Raw genomic sequence first — 18,636 nt, 5'->3', positions numbered from 1 at the left:
TGACGCTACATAAATTAGACTGCGATGACTAGCGTTAGGACATATTTATCAACACAGATCTACATAGGCACTGATACTTTGTTTGAGACCCGGACGTGATGTTGCCTACCGGACTTGCTTAAATGCAGCCTTTGTCTTCATTAGAAAAAAAAACTACAGATGTGTGTCATTGGCTGGTAGCAGCTATCTCTTCCGTTAGCCCCGCCTGTTTACTTGCAAACCATTTCCTTCACTGGGAGGAAGAATGGCTACTGATGTTGCCTCTTTGTAACACTAATTCCGCAATTTCAGTGCAATGTATCATATCATGCGTCATTGAAACAGATCAACGCTCTGGGAATCGTGCAGTGGAGAAAACGGTAAGTAGCCTACCAAACGTTTTAGGGTTACGGAATTGTTGCTCAAACTTGTGTTTAATTCAATCAGCTTAAACTAATGATGCTGTCTGACAATGACCCCCATGAGAATCATGCATTAAGTGTAGTTAATGCAATCTTAGGCCTGTAGCCAATAACCTCTGTGTATGCCAGTGAACTTGTAGGCTAAATGTGTTGCGTGAGGTTAATGCTCATTTTCAGTGCGCTCATCATTTCTCTATAACAATACATTAGGTTTTGTATTACATTGTTATACCTAATATTTGATGGCCTACCCAGCTGAGAAGACACAGCGTTTGTTAGTGATTATTTGTACTTTCTTTTTATGTTCCACACTCCCTTGTTGTACAACTGGTTCAAAAATAGCCTAGCAGTGGTGACGAACGAATTCTTTTACACGTTCCCAGCTCTCATTCCAGAGGCTCAGATAACTTTCCATGTGCTGGTATGAGTAACCGTGACTATGGATGGTCTGAATGACGCCATGGCGGCAAGTAGGCTATGATAGCAAGTAAATAAATCGATTGATAACAGAGAATCGAATAATAGTAGGGCCTACTCTGGGTTTCACCCTGCTTTTTCGTGACGTGATTCTGAATTGCATAGGTTTATTTGCAAATAGTGATTTGCAAGACTTCTATTCTAGGTCATGTCAGCTTGGTCCCAATGCAAACATGGCCTAGGCCTACTTATTTGGTGCCTAGATGACACTATGGTAACCTGAGAAGTTATCACATTGCTCAGAAGGAGATAGTTTGTCTAGTTTAAATAGTAGAACATTCCCTGTTGAAAAGGTTGTGAACCCAAATTCCTTTTCAAGTGGACAACCTAGAAGATATTGTTTGGAGGGCTGACTATTATTATGGGTAGATCAACAACATTTAAGTAGCCCACATGATTGACATTTGGGGTCATATGTTTGGGGTCATGGACCACTTGTTGCTATGACACCCAGTGAGGTGGTGCAGGAGGTCTCTTTGGATCCCACAAGCGTGCAGGGCGCAGTATCTCTTTGACCTTAGAGCTGAAACTGTTCTTAGCGGTCAACAGTCTGTGTCCTTCTATATACCCTACCCACCTTACCCACCCTTTTTACTTAATAGACAACCGTTGTGCTGTTAATGTCATGAAGAAGAAATGAATTCAATAGACCTGGCACTTTCATCATGTTGGAATGAGGGCTGGTTTGTTTACTTCAGATCAAGCATCAGATTATGTTCTGAAGACCTCTCTGGACACGAAATCAGGAATGAGGAGTGCTGCTCATATCTGCTCATATCTCTTGAAAGTTCTGAATAGTTTTGTCATTTAAACATGTTTGCCTTTCATGTTCAATTGGAATAACCCATAGACAGAAGTGTTACACCCTGTCAAAGCTATGAATCCACAGTTGTATGATAACTCTGATGCACAGAGTAACATTTGGGACAATCCATTTTCAATGTTAAGTAAACTCCTCCATATACACCCCTCTGCAGGAATAACTGACTTCAAAGTTGGTACTAAACACATACTATTGAGAGGACTCCAATGTAAAGCCTCAGTGAGACATTAGTGATGTGATGTCAGGTACCAGCTGGTACCAGAAAGAAGCTGGTCCTCTGTTTCTCAAGGGCATTATGGATATACATAATACGTTTTTTTTAATGAGTAATGGTGTGTTCTGTGGTTGGTTAGGACTTTTAGGTCACAAATTGAGCAACACCAGTTTGCCTCGTAGACAGGTAGCCACAAGCCACACTCTTAACAGTTTACTAAATTCAGGAAGTCACATTTGTAAAGGAAATGATCAGCAGACACAAAGAATCTGTCTATGGAAGTTGTGAACCGTGATGAATAGGAACATATTGACGATAGATAGAGATAGACGTTACACATAGAAAGATAATGTCTGTCATATGGTTTTCATTCTCTCTCAGCCTCAACACATGAGCTCTAGAGTGGTCTACCATGTGCAGACAGACACTTCACTTCATTTTCTCAACATCATTTCTGGTGTTTGTGGTTCCCTGGTGAGGCGGTGAAAGTCAACAGCACTCAGTGGACCCGTCTTTGTCACAGAGCAGACTGTGCGCCATCCATATTTCACAGGCTCCTCCTCTGTTGTTTGCCATGGCAACCAGAGGTACTTGAAATATGGTGACCACAAAGCATTACAGCAGCCTCACCATATGAAGCTGGCAGTCTGTCAGCAGACTGAATATGGACTACTGAAATATATTATTTATTAACGCCCCTTTCTGTTTAGACGGTTCAGATCAGAATTTTAATAAATGTGTGAATCTCTCTCTCTCTCTCTCTCCTTTCCTCTTTGTCTCTCTCTGTTTGCCGGCCCATGCCCAGTGTAGAGGTGGATGAAGCACTGTGTTGTGTGCTTGGTCTCAACAAGCCTGGACATGCAGCCTTGATGAAATTACTGATGCAAGCCAAGAGCAAACATATCATTACCCTCAGCTGCACCGTGTACTCGTCCTTGTTTTGTAAATGGCCAACCTGATAAGAACCTGCCCTTTACAGGACATGTAATATCATTACCTTGTTTCTAAAACAAACCAACCCGATAGTCCATTAAAATGAATGCAACACAGCTACTGCAAATGTGAACACTGCTTTGTTTGTGCGATCATGACACAGCCATGTTATGTCATTACACAGCCATCACCGTGGCCACATGATGCATCAGTGGGCCTCGCCGGGTTGCCATGACGCTGGGAGTTGACAGAGCGGTGCCCGAGACGCTTCGTCAGATGGAACAGACGGGGAGGTGGAGGACAAGGATACCCGAGTTTGTCCGGGGCGGGCATGCTCACAAGCGATCCCAAGCACCAGGGGACAGAGAGCGAACACAGTCCACACCCAGCAATGGGCCGAAGGACTCGGACAAAGAGAGGAATGCTAACAAGAAGACGGTCACCATGGCGCCAATGTCCAGGTGCATGACAAGCAAGGGGCAGTACATCGCTAGAAGACCACTAGTGTCCGCAGAGCGGCATACGTCAATATTGAAGAACCCCCTCTCACATGAGCTCACGGTGCAGGTGAAATAAAATAATTTATGTCATATTATTATGTTATGTCATCTTAGATGTGATATGCTAATGTTATTGACATGTTATTCACTGTGTTTTTCACTGTATGGAATGAAGTGTTCATTTTCATCCACAACCTCTATCATTACAAACAACTATTGTAGTGTGTTTGATGATAAGATAGTTTAGAATACCTAGACATATTAAATATTTAATTAAATGCTTATCCCTTTTACAGGAAAAACACCAGACTGGTTGTACGAGAGACACCCTTCTCCACAATGAGAGGGAGCCACATTCCCATCGTGGGTTCAAAGACACTCTAACATGCCCCAGCCCTTCCAAGTCTTATGGCCTGTCCCCCTCAGTCTCCAGGGAGGACTTGACCTCTCCTCTCACCACTGCTGATCTGAGGACGTGGTCCACGTGTGAGGAGCCGTCCTACAGGTCCACGTCATCCCAAAAAAACACGCCGTCCAAAACACACAACAGACGTAGTCTCTCCAGCCCCCCGCTGGACGTCTACAGCCTCGCAGTGCCTCTGAGCCCCAAGTTCTCCTCCACTCAGCGATCCGCCCTGACGCCTTCATCACGTCCATCGAGAAAGACCAACGCAGACTTTGTACGAGAGCCAGCGAGTGGTAGTAAAGTCAGCCCGCCTCCATTTCATCAGATGTCGCCTTACCAAGCAAATTACTGGACTTGTGCCATTCCCACTTCTCTGCCTCCTTCCCCAGACCGCAGGTCCCCAAACTGGGACCCGGACAAAGAGTACGAAGACCTCCTGGACTACACCTACCCCCTGAGGCCAGGTCAGACGAGAAAAGGGGACTCTCTCTCTGATTTAGGATCACATCTGAAGACGGACGCGATTTTGGAAGACTCGGGGATCGAACTTGACCGGTTCTGTAGCTCTTCCACCTTGTCCTATTTAGATCAGTCAGTATGTGTTACTAGAAGGGGCAAAGGAGGCAACCCTCAGTCAGTCCACAAGTCTTTAGGACCGCATGGTCTCAGTTCAAGAGAGCTGTCTCAGTCTAAATCATCAGACGGCAGACTATCAAGTAGTCTGTACTCAGTCGACCACATTGGGCTTTCAGTCGAAAGCTTGGAGTGCGATGGCAAGCAACAAAGTCAGCAGTGGTTTCATTATAAAAAACTTGGTATTTTTTCCACATCAAGGTCTCCCTCAACTTTCATCCCCACTCTGCATGTCTTGCCCCGCCCGGGGCTGCTAGGAGACAGCGACGATGAGTTTTTGGCTCTGCCCGATAAGCTTCAGGAGATCCAAGCTCTCTCCCAGCACCTGAAGGACATCTCAGCCCAGATCAGCCAGCCTGTCACCTCCAGCTGGGAGTCTCTGGAGAGGGAGACCTCCTCTACAGAGAAGCAGTCTGGGGAAACCACAGTAGTGCAGGAAGAAGATGAAGACACGGTGGAAGAGGAAGAGGAGGGAGAGGGATCTGTCTCTGCGGGTCTACCTAGAATTGAGGAACCCTTGGAGGAAGTGAAAATGTTTGAGTCCAGACTGCACACGTTGAGCACAGAGGTTAATCAAAGCAGTGTGAGGGAAGTGGCGTCCATTATGGATCGGCTGGGTGGTGTTTCTCTGTCAGAGTTGATGACGAGCCCACAGATGGACCAAGAAGATGCAGACACCAAAGAGTCGCTCATGCAGCACGTTCAGGTGAGAGTGTCTATGGTAGTTGATCACTGGGAAGTACTAGAGGTACAACAAGACGTTTTGGTTATACTGTAAAGTCTGAGATTAAGAAGGGCATATCACTCCACATACCCTCCTTTAATAACACAAAAGATCATCTCCAATTACATATTGTTTGCCATTCACAAAAGTGAACATTGCATCACAGCATTTGTCATAGTGAATGCGTAAAACACAACGCCTCTTCTAAAAATATCACCTCTCATCTGTCTGTTTTCTTTGGCTTCTCCAACAGACATTTTGCGCAAACCTCCAAGAACTTATTCAGTGGCTATACAGGGTGGTGCATAAAATGGAGGTCCTCACTCCACCCTCTGCGGATATAGAGAGTGTCAAAACCTCTCTGACAGATTACAAGGTAAGTGGTGCTCTCTTATCCTTCGTAACAAGCAGAGTGCTAATTATGTCAAGATGCACTTATTTCAAGCTGCGCATGGAAGTATTAACGTGTCCTCCATCTTTTCTCCCCTATACTCATGTCCCTTTTCTGTTTACCAGAGTTTCCAGAGGGACGTCCAAGCCCATCGCCCTCTGACCGGTGCTGTCCTGGACACAGGGGAGGCTCTGCTGCACTGCATGAACTCTACCTCTCCTGGTGAGGCTCTCCGGTTCTCAAGCTGATCGGCCACATCATGAATGTTTAAACACAGAGAAAGAGAAAGAGAAAGATACACACCCAATACCTCGAAACACTGAGAGGGAGCAGAGACTTCAAAGCACTCTCTCCTTAACCTAAGGACTCTGTTGCACACATGTCATTGTGTAGAGATCAGCAGTAAAGAAGCACACAGCAGATCATGTGAGAAGTTTGGCTGTTGTCCAGGATACCGCCGTTTTATCTTTATATTCTTTTGACTATCATAAATTTACAGACCCGGTTAGCTATAGTGAGTGTATTGCCTGCTAGTATTCAATATGAGGCTCGCCCCCCCAAGCTCCTCTGATGTGTGTTGAAGTGTGTTGTATGTTGAAGTGTGAAGTATGTTGAAGTGTTCCTTACACAAAATGAAGGCTCGACAGGAGAAAACCAGCAGAGCTGCTTGTCAAGTTTCTAGAGTGAGGAATCATTTTACAGAAGTGAAACACAGAAAACCAAGTTACCATTGAACCTTTGTAAGAGGGTGAGAAAGGATACCATTGTGTTCCTCCTTTGTCCCATATAATGGGAAGTACAAGTGGCCTAATGTGTCATACAATTCAGCTGAACTTTTCAAATGTTTTTTGAAGACCATGTGACCAAAGCCATTATTGCATTCTCCACCAGCAGAAGCTTGACGTTTTTTAAATGTCTGCAGCAGGTCAGCAGATGTCCCTGGCTTTGTCTCTCTGTGCACCACTGTAGGATGTGGTGCTGTGTAACTTCATACCCATAGTCCTCTGTTCTGGCAGGAAGAGGTAGAGAGGTCAGCCAGGAGAGGGCAGCCATGCATGTCCATCCAGAAAGCCAGCAGTAGCAGAGGCCTCGACAGTTTATTTTTTCTCTTGTCTCCAACTCAGCCATACACAAGCAGTGCTTCAGCCTCACTCCTGCAGATGCCTAGGGCTGCTAATAAATTATATTTGGTCACCCTGTGCTCATTGTCTTTCTCCTCAGTCTGTTGAATGGTGCAAGTCTAGATCATTATGGGAATGTACTTATTGCTGTGTAGCCTATTTTGGCTTTGGTTGGTCTGTAATGATTTCTCATCTGTCTCCGGTCAGTGTTGAAGGAAACTCTGGTGTTGATTGAGAGACAGTCCCGAGCCTTGGAGGCCCACGCTGAGCACCTGTTCTCCTCCATCCTCTCGGCTATGGATAGCCTCACAGAGGCCAGCTCCAAAGAGGGTACTGGTAAGCAGCTGACATTAAAGTGTGGTTTCAGACCGAGATTTGTTGTTGACTATTTTCTTGTGTCAGCTACTTTATTTACGACTGAATAACATTTTTGCTACACTCCACTGACTAACGAGCCACCAAATATCCAGTATGTTCTAATTTTTGGATGTATCCTTTTGATTTTATTCTCCACTGCTAAACTTCAGTGAATTCCACCTAGTGTTTCCAACTAATAAAATCCAGACAACATCTCTAACATATTTGTGGCCAAGTCTCAATACTTTATGGTAACCCTGGTTATTTTTCCTCCACAGAATGCTCTGACTAGGAGTATATGGCTTGGAGATGGAGGCTTCTGAATTTCTCTGCCTTAAAGTGTGGGCACTTTCTTCTGAGGACCAGCACCCCATAACAGACTGCCCCATCACATTACAAGGAGGAAAGCCACCTTTACATTCATTAACACCACTACATAGTGCTTGTATCACTTTTCACACAGATATTGTCTTTTTTTATATACTGTAAGTGTACTTCAGCCATGCGTGCTTTTAGAAGTGTTTGCGGTTCACTTGTTCACCACAGTTCAAGCATATACGTCAATGTACTTGTCACTCCCATCTATGACAAATGTTGTCCTGAGGTTTTATGACAACTTTGTTTAGCCACCACCATTCTATGTTTTAAATGAGTTGTCGTCATCTCAAGGTGTTGGCACAACTGCACTATTTCCCAATACTGTTGGAGCTGAATTTGGCTAAGGTGGTAGCAGTACAGATCATGACTGTGATCTCAGGTAATTGCCTTATTAAATATGAATGAAAAAGCACAGGGCCTGCCCTGTTATTTGGCAGCTCTTTAGGTATTAGTTTTCATCTTGAGAGATGTACAGTATGTTTACTGGTGTTCAAGTTGTGTTGTATTCTTATTCACTCAATGTGTATTATGCTGTGTAATGTTTTGATCATTAACAGTGTTAGACCTGCAATAATACTAGCTGTTTGGTTGGGATGTTATCATGCCACCTAGCTTTTGCCCAGGGAAGTTTGGAGGAATTTGCACCAATTCTGTTTTTATATTCAGTATTGAATTATTACACACTTACTGAAATACCTTGAGCACCATACTCAGTGTTCCTGAACTGAGCACTTGAAGTTAAATGTGAGGTTGTTGTCAAGTTGCAGGACAGAATATTAGACCCTCGGGCAAAACAAAATGTGAGTTTTCTAAGACAGTGGTAGCACTTCTTACACAGTACAGAAGCTGGCTGGCTTTACACATATTGCTATGACAAAAACAGATGCCCTGGAGTAAAACAGGTTCTCCTGGGCTTTATAATCTGCAACAAAGTTTCCCCTACCATACAAACCAGGAAGACCCTGCCGGTCACATATTTCGGTATGGAGACTAAATGGAAATCCAACCACAGCTAAGTAAATACGTGTTAACATCTCTCCTACAACAGGACTAAGTTATGAGACAAAATCCACAAGAATGGAACGTAACTTGTTTTAATACATGAATGCTCACCATCTAAATAAATGTTTCTTTTTTTACATAAATATTCCTCGTCTTTCTTCAAGCCACTTGTTGAATTACCTCAGTTTGGAGGAATCTTTGCTTGTCAGCTTTAGACTAATCCAGCAGCATTCCTGGAGTCTATGGGATTCCCTGCCCTTAGCAAAATTCTTATCATTCTGGGCCAAATCCTTGGTGTTTCCTGTGAAATGGCTCAATGAGGATGTCAGCCTGAATAGAATGTCTACTTTGCATGGTATTTAACAAACACTAGGTTACTATGGTGATAGCTTTGACCGCCAGACCATCCAAAGCTGGGCATTGGGCAAGACCCTGCAAAAAGGAAAACATGGGGACCTTACTTTACGCTTAGGGCCAGATTGTAGTAAATTCTTTTGAGGTAGGTGTGCTGAAACTGAAGGGTCCTAAACAAATAGCTAGATACAATTTTACCAAGTTCCTTTAAAACTGAAATCAGTTGCCTTTATTATGAAAAGAGAACATAGTGTTTTATATGCAATTGTGAAATTGCCACTTGCATTCAAGATATTCCACAGGTTATGGCCAATTTGTCAAACAGATTCTAAATTGGAACAACATATTTGCCATATGAATGTAGAATAAATAATTAAAACACAATCTGTTTTCTACATATTTCACCAAGAATTTCAGACATGTTTAATATCGTACAGTCCGGTAGTACAATATTTATTTAACGTTTTTCCTGTTAAATGTTACATATTGCGCAACAAAATTACAATAGTCTGCAGCCACAAATTAATAGCAAAGATTGAGAGGTAAAACTACTCAGATAATGCATTTAACTACAGAACTAGCAAATCAGATCTTACATATATATACATAATGTTTATGTACATATATATTTCACTAGACTCTTTTTTTTATGTTGGACAGTGAGACACTGTTGTGCAGTTGGTTGACACGCAAATTGGCGATAACACCTTCCAAGGGGACAGAACTACACACGCCGATATAGACAGCAAAAAAAAAATAAACAAGAAAGAAAAAAAAGAATAAAAAAAAAAGGACAGAAAAAGAAAAGTCACTGAATTTTGACCACAGACCAGCCCTGCAGTGGGAATGCAGTGAGAAAACACACATGTTATTCCAGGAAACCTGCACACAGAGAAGATTTCAAACGCTCAGTGGAAAAGAAATGTGTTCTCTCTACAAGGGGTGGAGAGGGGGCCCATGGCAGAAAAAAACAAGTGTGAGAGTGTGTGCGTGTACAGGGCAAGTGGCAGGCTATGGGATGGGACCGTTAATGGATCATAAACCTAACTGAATTCTGTTTGGGGCAGGGGGAGCGGCATATTGTACTGAATTTGTCGTTTTACATAACCATTGCTTTTGGTAGTGCGGCTACATACAGTACAAATCAGGCAACTTGTTCTAGTTTTTTTTTCTCTTCCTCTCCCTTCTCTCTTCTTGCTGCACCTTGTCCTCTTAACATCTTGTCTTGTGGGCGTTGTTGCGATTCTTTTTTTGTGACATTTCATCTCAAGTGGTGGGGGTGAGTGTGATTGGAGGGGGAGGGGGGGGCAGGAGACTGGGCCAGAGGAGCTGGGTTTGTGAGCCGGGAGACGGGAGGACTCAACAACAGCCCCCGGAGGCAGGCTTCACTGGAGTGCTCTGGATCTTCACGTTGCTCTTTTCTGAGCCTCCGGCCGTGGCCCCTGGGCCCATCCTCTTCTTGATCTCCGCAGCCATGGTCATGAAGGCCTGCTCGACATTAGTGGCGTTTTTGGCGCTGGTTTCCAAGAACGGGATGCCCAAGGAGTCAGCAAATTCCTGGAGGGAATGGAATCGCATGGGAATAACAACGTCATTTGACCTTACGGTAAATAAAGTGGAAAATACAATAAGACACACATGACGGCAAATGTACACAGCTAGTCTTGAAAGTTTAAACAACGACTTTATCTAAATTGAATATTTGAAATTGTTCAGTTAAAATGATATTCAATTCAATTGAAGATAGATGGACACGGCAGGTGTTGGTTGCAAAGAGCCCGTTACCTTCGCTGTTGTGTAGTCCACCACTTTCTTTGTTGTCAGGTCACACTTGTTGCCAACCAATAGCTTGTTGACGTTTTCACTGGCATAGCGGTCAATCTCCTGTAGCCACTGTTTAACGTTATTAAAAGACTCCTGTGAGGAGAAAACAGAATGATTATTATTTATTTATCTTTTTTTTCTAAAGTTAAACACAGTCTTCCATTAGTAAAGATTAGGTGACAACAACGTATTCAAAACATTACTCAAACATTTTGATTATCTTTCTGTTTAACAAAGTTAGCCGAACAAACTAATAGCACAGCATTCACAAGGTGTGTTGAACCCACCTGATCTGTAACATCATAGACTACGATAATGCCGTGAGCTCCTCTGTAGTAACTGGAGGTAATTGTGCGAAATCGCTCCTGCCCCGCCGTGTCCCACTAGAGAGAGAGAGAGAGAGCGAGAGAGAGAACGAGAGAGAGAGCGAGAGAGAGAACGAGAGAGAGAGCGAGAGCATCCACACATTCAACAGGTTATTATGACGTTCAGCCTTCAAGGACTCTGGTTTCTCCTTGCAACACAAAAAAGTGCTTCAGTTTAGTCTTTGTAGAGAGGAACCTACTATTCATAGCATGCACTTAACCAAGGAGAATTGGGCAATATTTCTAACCGCCCATGCAGCTCATTCATCTCGAACATGTCCACATTATAAGGCGGGTGTGCCACTGGTGTGACTACAAAGCAGTTAACATTGTAAAGATGTAGGTCAAACAGACAAGAAAAAGCAACTTAAGGGACTTACGATTTGAAGTTTGATCGTCTTTCCGTCTAACTCTATAGTTCTTATTTTGAAGTCCACACCAATAGTGCTAATGTAGCTCTCTGTGTATGTGTCATCCTGAAAAGGAGAGGAGGAAGGAAGTGGGTCAAGGAAAGCTGGGGCTCGGTGCCCTGGAAGCGCAGAGTCACATCCTGTACTGCGCGCGCACACACACACACACACACACACACACACACACACACACACACACACACACACACACACACACACACACACACACACACACACACACACACACACACTCCAGCCGTTTCGTACAAAGCCCTGGCCTGACTCGGCAAAATCCACTAAACCCTGCCAAATCCTTTCTGTGCATAGGAAAAGTCTGTATGTGTATGTGTGTGTGTGTGTGTGTGTGTGTGTGTGTGTGTGGTCCACACTAAGCAGTGTGTGTGTGTGTGTGTGTGTGTGGTCCCACACTAAGCAGGCCTGCACAGGTGAAAGGGCGAACAGCATTTTATTCATCATTGCCTCACCTACTGCCTTTAACACACACTCGCCAACATGTAGAGGGAGCGCTGCCCGGGATACTTACTGCGAACCGGAGGAGAAGGCAGGACTTTCCAACGCCAGAGTCACCAATCAGCAGCAGCTTGAATAAATAGTCACTGAGGATAGAGAAAAGAAGAGGAAGGGGAATGTGTTAATGAGCATGATCGCTAGGAGGGGCACTGATATCAGTGTGACAAGGAACATGCTGCCATGACTTCTGGAAGAGGGAACAACACAGTGACACTGCTTGTGACCCATCCTAATCAATCTGACCCACAATCCAACGCTGAATCGACACACTGGACCAGAAACCCACAGAGATTAGACATCAAACCCTGCCAGTGTTGAGCAGCGTGAATAGGGGGGACGAGGAGCACAAGGCTGGCATTCACACAGGCAGAGCACTAGCCTGAGTCCTGCAGGCTGTGGAGTAAGGCCTAGTCATTCACAGTCGCACACCATGACCTGCTATAAACTCTAACGGCCATGTGCATCATTCTCCACACGGCACGACTAACACTTACATAATCCTGGCTTCTCCTCGGCCAACAACAAAACAGAACTCTTGCCGACGTGCATTCCACACCGGCTAACACCTTTCCCAGTCTTTGTGTCTCTTTTTTTTAACTCACAAACAGAGCAGAAAGAAAAAAAAAAACAGATGTGTTTTTCGTAAGGACTATGGACACGGCGATAGTAAAATCAGCACTATGCTTTCCACTCATGTGACTTCCTGTCTGGGCAGACCTATATCATCATACCCCAAGACCACAGTTCATCCTTTCAGGACATGCCATCCTGTTCCAGTGTTTTTTTTTCTCTCCAAAAGATGCTGAGCTGGCAGCACAAACCACTGCCTCCTTGTTAGTGAGAGGTGTGGTGAAGTGCTCAAAGGATCAGACTAGGGCTTGGCGGCATATTGCAGTATATATATATTTTGAACAAGATAGAACTAAGACTGATGTAGTTTGGTGCATTCAGCTAACCAGCCGACATTATGTTCCAGCCACGTCTGTGAATCATTTGCAAACAACGTGTCAGTTTTGGAAGATTGTGTATTTACCACCATTAAACAACTAGGAGTGGCCATCTCATATGGTCAGCCACAGTTATCCAAATCAAGATTGACCCTGATCTAATGAGCACTCAGTCCGTCGAGTTCGCTCACATTTTCCGTGCCGTGGAAAGAGAGTTGTAACGGTAACTTTGATTAGCCCACTGTGAAGTGACTGATTAGCCCACTGTGAAGTGCGTCGCCCTTTCATGAGTGCATTTACAGGCTTGCTCCTGACAATGCAACAATAAAGGCTGGAACAGATAGGCCTACTTGTATGCATGTTTGCATACAAGTCAACATACAAGTTGCATACAAGTCAACTCCATCATTCATAGTATACATAAAAGAGTAAATAACATTAAATCAAAATTAGTTAGCACATTTCTGCAGTCCAATCAATTCTGTCAACAATGACACAGCAATGCATTACATAATTTAAAATATGCTATTATTTCAATAGACAAGGACTTGCGAGTCAATTATATCTCAGACTTAGATACTCTTACTTAATTTGGGGGATATTTCGACATTTCCAAGAATCAGTAAGGTTCTAGAACTCTACTGGGGTCTATTTTTAATCCGTCTGTTCTGCTGTTGACAAGCATTCAGAATCAGAGATTCTGAATTTGGCCCTAATCGCCGAGCCCTATATCTGACCTGAACCAGCAGACAAAAAAGCCTCACCCTGCATACAAGTCTGACAGGAAGAAAAAAAGAGAAAGCCTGACTCATTTGTTAGCCACAATGGCACAACGCAAAAGACTCACTCAAGATCTCTACAAACAGAATAAAAAAATGCCCCACATATAACATGAGAAACACAATTAGGCTAAGCCAACAACTCAGCAATGCTTGATTAATATTTTGCCTCTTTCCACTCAAGTCTGCGGCACCCACCGCTCCAGTGTGTGGCTGTCAGAGCAGATCTGTATGATTCGGTTCCTGAAGCAGACCAGAGATTAAAGAACGGAGTTGGACCTGTGAGCGAGCAAGAAGGGGGGGCCTAGCACTGGAGTGAGAGGGGGTGAGGGGTTATTTCTGAGCAAAACCAAACATAAGCTCATTAAACGGACCCGTGCAGGTGGAGAGGGGTAGAAGCCTTGGTCTAGCTGAAGTTGGCTGAAGGTCACCAGAGACCTGACTCTTCCTTCCCTGGTCAACATAGAAAAGACAGGAAAATCCCTGGCAAGCACAGGCAAAAACAGACAGCACTGGGCAAGACATCATGCCAACATTACTTGGCACCTCATTAGACTATTAGTATGAGTGACGTATCAATTCTTAGCTGATCATTAAATGAGTATTCCTTTTTGAAGAGGCTACTCCTTCCACTTCCCCTTTGTGGTGAAAATCAGTGACAGTCATGTGAAATCAGTGATCGTGGCGATCAGAATTCTTGGATCTGACAGAGATGAACGAATCACTGAAGGGAAAGAAAGGGTTCGAGGACATGGAGAAACGGGTGACCTTTTCTTATTACAATTCTGTGATTCTGACACCATGACTAACCAAGTGGGAATTCGGCCTACATCACAAGGCCAAAACCACGACAGCCTGATTACAAACAGAATACAACGCTCCCCTTTCAGCCAAAAGATATCTCCATTTTGTTTAGGCTCAACTTTAATCACCTTAACAGCTGGGATTACCACCACTACTGAGATGTGGGAAGACTAGGCGGCAATACGTCTTGAAAACAATTAGCTAATGCCAAGACACAAAAAACAAAAAGCTTCAACTATCACACCATTCAAATATGGCACCCTGAAGTGGGTGTATCATTAAGCACTTGTTAGAGCAGATTACCCCTGCCAGAACCTGCCCAGGTAAGGTTTCTAGGTGTTAGAAAGTCACTGTAGAGGAAAGACACATTTCCTGAGGCTGCTAAAGATACAGGATCAGTCGAAGTGCAAAATCCTGGTTGACCGTAGTTAGCCATCAAAGTGACAGGGTTCAACTCAGACCATTTATGTCACCGAGTCTGACAATCTGAAGTGCTATGAATGACTAAAAGGAAGACCTGCAGTACCTTTCCTACATTTCATTGGTCAGTTAAACCCTAAAAACATTTATTGTTATAGACAAAATGTTTCCCTATGGTCTAATTCACTGTACGCTGTAGCTACATTTCTGGGAACCATTTTTCTTTCGGTCTCATCCAGACAACACATTTAAAGGCCTGTTAGAATAGACCAGACCTGTTGGGCAGTAAGACTATGAGGCTATTGTCCACCATTAACATTACACAGCTGTATCCATGGCAAAGAACAAATACAGAGGACAGAGTCTTCAGGGAACACTCTCCGTCCGTCCGTCCGTCCGTCCGTCCGTCCGTCCGTCCGCCCGCCTCCCCTCTCTCCGTCCTCCGCTGCCCTACCATGTCAACCTACAGTGGGCAACCGTAGCTGTTTATTTAACACTACTCCATACACAGCGGCCCAACACAGGGGGGGAAATTCGAGTAAGCCGATTAAGCATTCCATTGAAGGTGGGGGTAGGGTGGGGGCCATCACCCCAAGTGCCCAGCACTTTTGAGTCTCCTTGCCACTACTCCACAAAAATGGAGCCTCAAAGCAGGAGACCCGCTTCTAAACAGAGCTGCAACTTGCCACCGTGGAGGCCAACATGGTCCGAGTATCATCTGAGAGGCCTGGTTGCTTCCTGACTTCCCCTTGTTCCCATTGTAATGAATTCCAGTCATGCTCCCTTCATTAGCCCAGCTCGCGCTGGACAATGAGCTGCCCTGTGTCCACACGCCGCCCTATGGACAGACTCAGCGCTTCCCTAACCAATCTCCGTGGCCCACCGACCTCTCACTTCCAGGGATTTCCAAAAACTATCTGGGACACGTTTGAGCCAACCAGAGGCTTTTTCTAGTGTGTTCTTCCAAGTAGAATTTTCCACACAACAGTGCAACATTCACCAATCTCTGGAGAGGTCAAACACTGTAAGTTCTTGCATTTTTGCCACCTTATACACAGATAAGAGACAAACTAAGAGAAGGCCAGACGTTTTGAGGAGATTAAAAAAAAAGTGGCCACTTAGGCATCTAGAGCATTTGGCTCTTCTGCCAACTCTAAGTGAACACAGCACTCAGGTCATCCACCCACAGAAGTGGGATGTAGTTGTGAGGGAGGAATCAGACGATTTCAGCAGTATAAAGATTCTGAACATGCTGAGGGCGAGCATAGCTGTTGCTTGTCCAAACTTTGGGCAAAGAAGAAGAAATGCAAAGACAGAACATCGCGCAAGCACAAAAGTACACAATGTCTGTGGCAAGAAGTTAAACTCCAAGTGTAAATGACCTCTGTAGAACAAAGAAACTAACTCACAATGGCAAACAGGGCACAGTAAGGAAAACCGCTGATATTACGAGATGATGTCAAGACATGTCCGCAAGATCATACCTGTTGAATGTACTGACAATGAAAAGTATATATACAAAAATATTTATGAGACAACATGGCCTGAATCAGTGAATTAACTTTTGGTGTTTAAAACTGAGAATAGACTGTTAGCCAATGACCACTACCTGGCAGCAGACAATTCATATGTGATTTCACTAACTACACTATAGCCCATGTTCAATACATTCACAATAGGACAAAAAACAAACAAGCATCAAACAGCACTTTGGTAGAGAAAAATAGTTAAGCCTCAAATGTCTGAAAACATGGCTTGGACCGCTGTGTGTTTCAGTAGTAGCTGAGGCAGCGGTGTAAGCAGCATGTCACATGGCATGTGACCTACACATGACTGACTCACAATTTCAGCAGATGGGTGTCTCCTGAACGTCGACTTACACTTGCCTGTGATGCCAAAGCAATCATTTAACAAACGTAGCCTTGCCTATCCCTTGGGCTAAACTTCTACTCCAGGCATCAAACATCAGCCAAGATCTCACTGGCCAAGTAACAGCTGAGAATGTATACCGGAAAACATACTAGTTTTGACCTAAATAAGATGAACTGCCACAGAGCCAACCATTTGAAGCATCAACCTCAAACAGTGCAGTTAGGCTACCTGTAAATGTGTAAGTGGCTTTAAAATCAACAGCCAGGTGAACATCCGGGTTGTCAAACAGAGGAAAGAAAGAGGCAGGTGCGTATTAGTATTAAACTGAAAACTACAACTCTGACTTGCCACAGCAGTGGGCAAAGTGAGACGTGGTGCTGCACATCAATATGGTTACGTATATCACTCGGACTTTGATGGTGATATGAGCCATCTGTAACGGATCAAATTTGTCATACGTTGACGGCCTAGTTCTGCCCACAGCAGACATGTGTGTCAGATAGTAGACATGTCAGCTGTACATTATATATGAAACGACCATGTAACGAGCTATAAATCGGAAAGAACTGACTGAGGAAAGACTAACTAACAGAACCGAACGAATGTCACACCTAACCCGCTAACTATTTAACTATTGCCTCCAATGTAAGATGCCCAACTAGTAACTAAAACTGCTGCCGGGATTGCTTAACTGTTGCATGTTGTTGACAATATTCGTACAATGTGCTGCTCAAAAAATTGGGAAAACATTGGCTCAGAAGATGTAAACTGAAACCAAACCATTCGTCTCAGTAACATTAGGACATTGGAACACCACTTTACAAAACCGGGGATGGAATGATTCTTCGCCGGGGCTAGTTTGCTAGCTTGCTAATTAACCTTACATTAGCACCTGTAACGTTTACCTTATTACTAATTACAGTGTGACAAAATACATGCACCACATACAATGTTAACGAACCTACATAGATCAAAATGTAATTCTACCTCGCTAACACTGTATGTGCTTTTGACATAAAGACAATAACCCGATACCTAGCTAACATAGCCAGCTTTCGACAGCAACGTTAATGCTAACAGGGTAGCACTATGAAACCCCTTTTGCCGTTGACTGTCAGCTGGAAACAGGGAACGCTATGCTAAGACACACCGCTGCATTTCTACTTACTATTCAGGATTCATCGTGGCTTGACACTGTTAAACCACTCTTCTTATAAGATGAGACTCCCTTTAGATTTGATGAACAACAGAAGCGCCGCGTTTAACAGATTTAAAAAGTAACTAGAGACTAGCTACTCCCCCAGACCCAAGGCGGCTAGTCGTCTGAACCCAAAATGGCTGCCACTTCAACCAGGAAATAGAGACGCTTCAACTGGGCTGCTTTACAACGGCGTAAGCCATCCACGTCATACCGGTTACTGGAGGTTGTAGTCCTGTGGAAATTAATGCTACTTGTTTCAACTGACTCTGTATACTGTATGAACTACATCGCCCTATCATCAGTTCGCACACCGGCGTTATGCGATGTTTTTAACGCCTCGTTCGCTTCGGCCACAACCCTCTCTACTGTCAAAAAAAGAAGAACAAATTACGTCATTAGTGAAACGTGGCATAAGGTTGGCACGGATTTTGAGCCAGCAAAATCAATGGTTCTATGGCTATCTGATTACTTATAAAATCTGTCATAGGGGCATGGGCATAGATATTTAAAGCTTTATATATCTATGGGCATGGCATGGCTGTGTGGTGTTCTAAATAGGCTAGCTACTGTTTTATGATAGGCCTACTATAGCCACTAAAGTGGCCTAAGTCACCTGTATTCAAATGTTGTTAATAAGTCGACTCACTGTGTTAGGTCTGATAGCCTACCCTGTTACAGTGATGGTCTATTGAAACTTTAAGCCTATTGATGTCACACGTCACACGAGACTGATGTGTTGCTGATTCATGCTGATGCCTTGGTGTGGAGT

At 43.9% G+C, this 18,636-nt stretch overlaps 2 protein-coding genes across 2 annotated transcripts; one reads left to right on the top strand and one right to left on the bottom strand.

Moving 5' to 3' along the window:
- Positions 1–201: 201 nt before the first annotated feature.
- On the top strand, positions 202–8,503 carry cep68 (centrosomal protein 68). The gene is made up of 7 exons (XM_062519925.1): positions 202–359; positions 3,033–3,415; positions 3,645–5,093; positions 5,365–5,487; positions 5,628–5,724; positions 6,831–6,959; positions 7,259–8,503. Exons 2-7 carry the CDS (start codon positions 3,080–3,082, stop codon positions 7,270–7,272), a joined length of 2,148 nt encoding a protein of 715 aa, XP_062375909.1. The 5' UTR covers positions 202–359; positions 3,033–3,079; the 3' UTR covers positions 7,273–8,503.
- Positions 8,504–8,916: 413 nt separating this feature from the next.
- rab1ab (RAB1A, member RAS oncogene family b) lies at positions 8,917–18,026 on the bottom strand. The gene is made up of 6 exons (XM_062519928.1): positions 17,835–18,026; positions 11,858–11,930; positions 11,284–11,379; positions 10,826–10,921; positions 10,500–10,631; positions 8,917–10,271 (listed from the first exon to the last, which is right to left on the bottom strand). Exons 1-6 carry the CDS (start codon positions 17,846–17,848, stop codon positions 10,074–10,076), a joined length of 609 nt encoding a protein of 202 aa, XP_062375912.1. The 5' UTR covers positions 17,849–18,026; the 3' UTR covers positions 8,917–10,073.
- Between the last annotated feature and the right edge of the window lie 610 nt (positions 18,027–18,636).

This window comes from Sardina pilchardus, chromosome 18 (genome assembly GCF_963854185.1).
Source record: "Sardina pilchardus chromosome 18, fSarPil1.1, whole genome shotgun sequence".
NCBI lineage: Eukaryota > Metazoa > Chordata > Actinopteri > Clupeiformes > Clupeidae > Sardina > Sardina pilchardus.
Note: the sequence above shows the minus strand (reverse complement) of the source record. Positions and strands in the feature narration are given on the sequence as shown.